General features: G+C 34.5%; 1 protein-coding gene across 1 annotated transcript; it reads right to left on the bottom strand.

The window, feature by feature from the left end:
* Positions 1 to 579: 579 nt before the first annotated feature.
* Positions 580 to 3,659, bottom strand: LOC113862966 (eukaryotic peptide chain release factor subunit 1-3). The gene is made up of 2 exons (XM_027496300.1): positions 3,546 to 3,659; positions 580 to 2,339 (listed from the first exon to the last, which is right to left on the bottom strand). Exon 2 carries the CDS (start codon positions 2,310 to 2,312, stop codon positions 999 to 1,001), a length of 1,314 nt encoding a protein of 437 aa, XP_027352101.1. The 5' UTR covers positions 2,313 to 2,339; positions 3,546 to 3,659; the 3' UTR covers positions 580 to 998.
* Between the last annotated feature and the right edge of the window lie 553 nt (positions 3,660 to 4,212).

Below are 4,212 nucleotides of genomic sequence, written 5' to 3'. Positions count from 1 at the left end.
ATCGAGAATGGATGTGCACAAGCTTACCAGGTAGTGGCATGAGTTCCTCCACTCAGAGTGAAAGGGATGTATGTCCAACCTACTCTTACTCGGATGAGGAAAAGATGAAGTCTTTCTTGTTTCGTTAATCGGTGAGTTGAATTTACTGTATATTACTGTAACAGTCATGATATTTGACATCTTTTGATGGTAAGTATCGGTAGACTTTTTTAATCTATGAATATTTGACAAATAAAGCAAGAAAAACGCATATTAATCTATGAACTTTTAAAATAGTTAAAAATTTATCAAAATTTATAAATGTTTTAATTAAATATCTGACTAAGATTTAGTCAAATACAAAACCCAAATGAAAATGATCGAATAATTTAAAGATTTACTAAATAATAAACTAACCATTTAATTCCTAAACTATTTGAAAATTTTCAATTTTGGACAGAACCCTAATGAAACTCAGCAAGGGGGCCCCATAAGTTTAAAAACTCAAATCACAAATATTTAAAGTATATAAACTTATTTAAAAATCTCCAAATAGTTCAGGAACTATGAGATTAATTTTACCGATTGTAATTTTGATTCTTAAAACAAATTATCGCATGCAGCACCACAATGAAGTACAAGAGAGAAAAACAGACAGTAATACAAGCAGGATTGCCTCCACTCAATGAACTAACTAAACAAAATGTAAATGCCACCAACCTTGAGGTAAGATAAGACATTGAAGCATTGATATCATTGAATTAAAGAATGACTTCCCAAGGTAAACTGATTGCTTGCCTACCCTTCCTTGGGGAGTCACCTCAAAATCTGGTAGAGTTGTCATAAGGATACAATATTTAACAAAGGGAAGTTTATAATACATGCACGAAGAATGTAATAACACGGGAACAAGTCCTAATACCACAAAATCCAGGTACTGTCTAGGAAATTTTTGTCATGGAGTTTGCAGCTCCATTCAATTACCCAAAACCGGCGGAAAGCTCCACAGTATAACATGCTTAATCAGAATCTGCATACACTTCTCCATCGTCGGATAACTCGTCAAATGATCTGATGTCAAGCTGGTAGCGAAGGATACCCCCAATACCACCAAACCCTCTGCAAAATTGAGATCCTTCTTGAGATTTGTTGGTCACAAATTCCAGCGAGCATCCAAATCGTTTGTACTCATTGGCAAACCACTCAAGCAAGGACATCTTTTCCTGAACCTCTAACTCTGCAGAGGTGGCTAAATCTCTGAAGTTACTTTGATTAGCCTCTTGTTCCTTATTCAAGTGTTTTATGACAATCTCACCAGTAGTGCTATTTTTCAGTACATATCTATTAACATCCAAATTTTCCCACACAATTAGTGTTTCGACAGCACCCATCTCCAGAGCCTTCAATGTGTCATCAACCCCAAAGACGTATTTCCCAGTGTCCTGGCTGATTTCTTCAAAATATTTTCCTATCAAGCGTTTCTCTTGTATGAACTTTACATTAGATAACAGTTCTGCGGATAACTCAATAGCTTGATTAAAGCCATTTTCCCCACCATAGGAAACATCAACCACATTTAATATTTTTGCTTGGAGACGAGGATCAAACATATCTGACTGACTCAGCTCAGTTTTGAAGTCAGCTGAACCAGCAAGTATAAGTCCTGAAACATTAGGCTGACTAGTAGCAGGATTGATGAAAAACTGGGTAGCAAGTTCTGCAGTCTTCCTAACATAATTGTGCCGCTTTTCCATTCGAAGACGAGCAAAACGCAAAGCTGACTGACCTCCTCTGCCATGTTTCTTCGGTAGATCAACAGTAAATTTATGAAGCACTTCCCGAGTATTTCCACTTAAAGTCCCAAAAAGGGTGCCATTACCATCCATAATAATAAAACCAAACTTGTCATCACTCTCTAAAAGTTCATTTAGAGCTTCTGTGTGAAACTTGTTATCACAGAGGTAAAGTGATGCATTGATAGGCTTGAAAGGTTCAAAATCAATTGTCACCTTTTTTTCCTTGCCATCTTCAGTGACAGTAGTGCCAGTATAAAGAACCAAACCATTTGGAGGAACCTTGTTATACAGTTTCAACCTCTGTTGAGCAGAAGTAATGGCAGCCAACACTGACTGCCGGTTCACCCTGCTTTTGATATTTGAAGCAGTTCCAAATTCATCTCCCAACATCTTAGTTACACGAGATATTTGATCACGTGGAGGCATAATCAGAGAAATCATACTGGTACCATTTCCTCTAGCAGACTCCAATGCTTTGATCAATTTCTTGATCTTCCATATCTCAATGTTCTTGTCTGATTCATGACCATCAGCCATTGTTGGAAATAACAGGAAGAGTGGCCTAGAAACAGAACCAAATAAAAGCAAATTTAGTAATATGGCAAGACAATTAATATACATGCAAATTGCACACGACAAAATGACATAGACGATACATCAACATAATCAATTTTCTTTTTAAGTAACAAAAGATTGCTTCAAAATGACAATAGAATATGTTTTTCCATTGCAAAGGAGAAGTAATAAATAGATGGTGCTTCGGGTCAAAGCATAGAAGGAAGAAACTAAGTTAAATGGCATTTTTCTTAGCATAGAAGTTCTTCTCAAAGACCATGAGAATAGAAATTTCAGAAGCAAGGCAAGAACGATGCAAAAACAGCATAAATGTACATATTAACAGAATGTTTTGGAATGAAATTATCTCCATTCCCCATAAGCTAAACTGAAGCATAAATAATTATCTTTCATGTTAAAGGCCCTACTCTTTGCAGCAATGGCCCAAAGATGACAACTTACAGGTAAATATCCAGTTAAAGCTTGCATATTATAGATGTTATATATTATAGCTAGAAGAATGATTAGATAAGTAGGTGCATCACACCAAACACCTTGCCAGCCAAACAAATGGAATGATATTCTTTTCACATTTAGTAAATAACCACAGAATATAACTGCAATACTTCCCCCCCCCCCCCCCAACAAAATGATTAAAACATGGAATATATAGAGTTGATGGTAAAAAAAAATGAACCATTAAAAAAAGAAAAGAAAAGAAAATGGCTTGCACAAAAAGCAATCCCATAAGTAGATAGGCAATTGCATCGAACCTTTTAAAGACAAGTACAACAGCAAAACGTTATCCCACTGGGTCAAGTTGACTACATTGATCACACGACCCTACCGGTGTCAGCCAAAAACCAATTAAAACATAGCCTTAAAGACAGATAAAATAAAATTAACTACGGGTAAATGAATATGATGAAAATTATTAGTCTAAAAGCTTCAAACACACAAAGTCCATCCAAGTCAATCACAGTCAACATTTTCCCCTTTCTTCTCCATTTCCTTTCAGAAGACCCAAAATTTGTTAGACCCATCTTCAGTATTCTCATTGTCCTCAGTTAAAGAAATAGAAAAGGAGTAGTTTGTAGTCAAACGCCGAAAATTCAAGTAAAATTGCAGTCCCAGATGCACTTGCTAACACTAATACCTACCAACGGTACCCAGAAACAATCAAATCAAATTTGAAGGGAGTGAAGGGAAAGTACCTTCGCGTGTGTGATGAATGAGAGTCTATCTGGGCTTAGGGTAGTCGCTTCTGCTTCCGTAACAGAAATGGTGAACGGGAAATTTTTTATATCGGAATTTTTGTATTGGAACTGTTGGCTTTCATTAGAGCTGGATGGGGCTCCAGTGCATAGCCAAGCCCACCTACTACTGCCATTTTTTTTTTTATTATTTACTTTAACTTTAAGCTCCAATTTATAAAAAAAAGGTGGACTAAGAAAAAAGTTAAAGCTAGGTTAATTCATTTTTTTATCAAAGTAATTAATAATTATTATAATATTTTTTATTAAGAGATAAATATTTTTTATTATTTTTATAAATTTATTTTATTTATAATTAATTAAAATTATATTTTAAATATGAAAAATATATTTTAAAAAATTGTAGAATTAGTGTGTCTCAATCTAAATATGCCAAAATAATTAGTAGTGTTATGTATTTTATGAACTATACTAGACCTTATATTGCATATATTATACGTTGAGTATATATACTCATAACTCAGTGGTAGACATTAAAATGTCCTTTATCAAATTATTTAAGTACTTAAAAGGGATAATGGATTAATGTTTACATTTCTCTAACTTTCCTGTTGTCTTAGAAGGATTTTATGAGGCAAATTGAGTTTTAGACAATGATGAGGTAAGTC

Source organism: Abrus precatorius, unplaced genomic scaffold (genome assembly GCF_003935025.1).
Source record: "Abrus precatorius isolate BTA unplaced genomic scaffold, Abrus_2018 Scaffold3, whole genome shotgun sequence".
In the NCBI taxonomy this organism is placed as follows: Eukaryota; Viridiplantae; Streptophyta; class Magnoliopsida; order Fabales; family Fabaceae; genus Abrus; species Abrus precatorius.
Note: the sequence above shows the minus strand (reverse complement) of the source record. Positions and strands in the feature narration are given on the sequence as shown.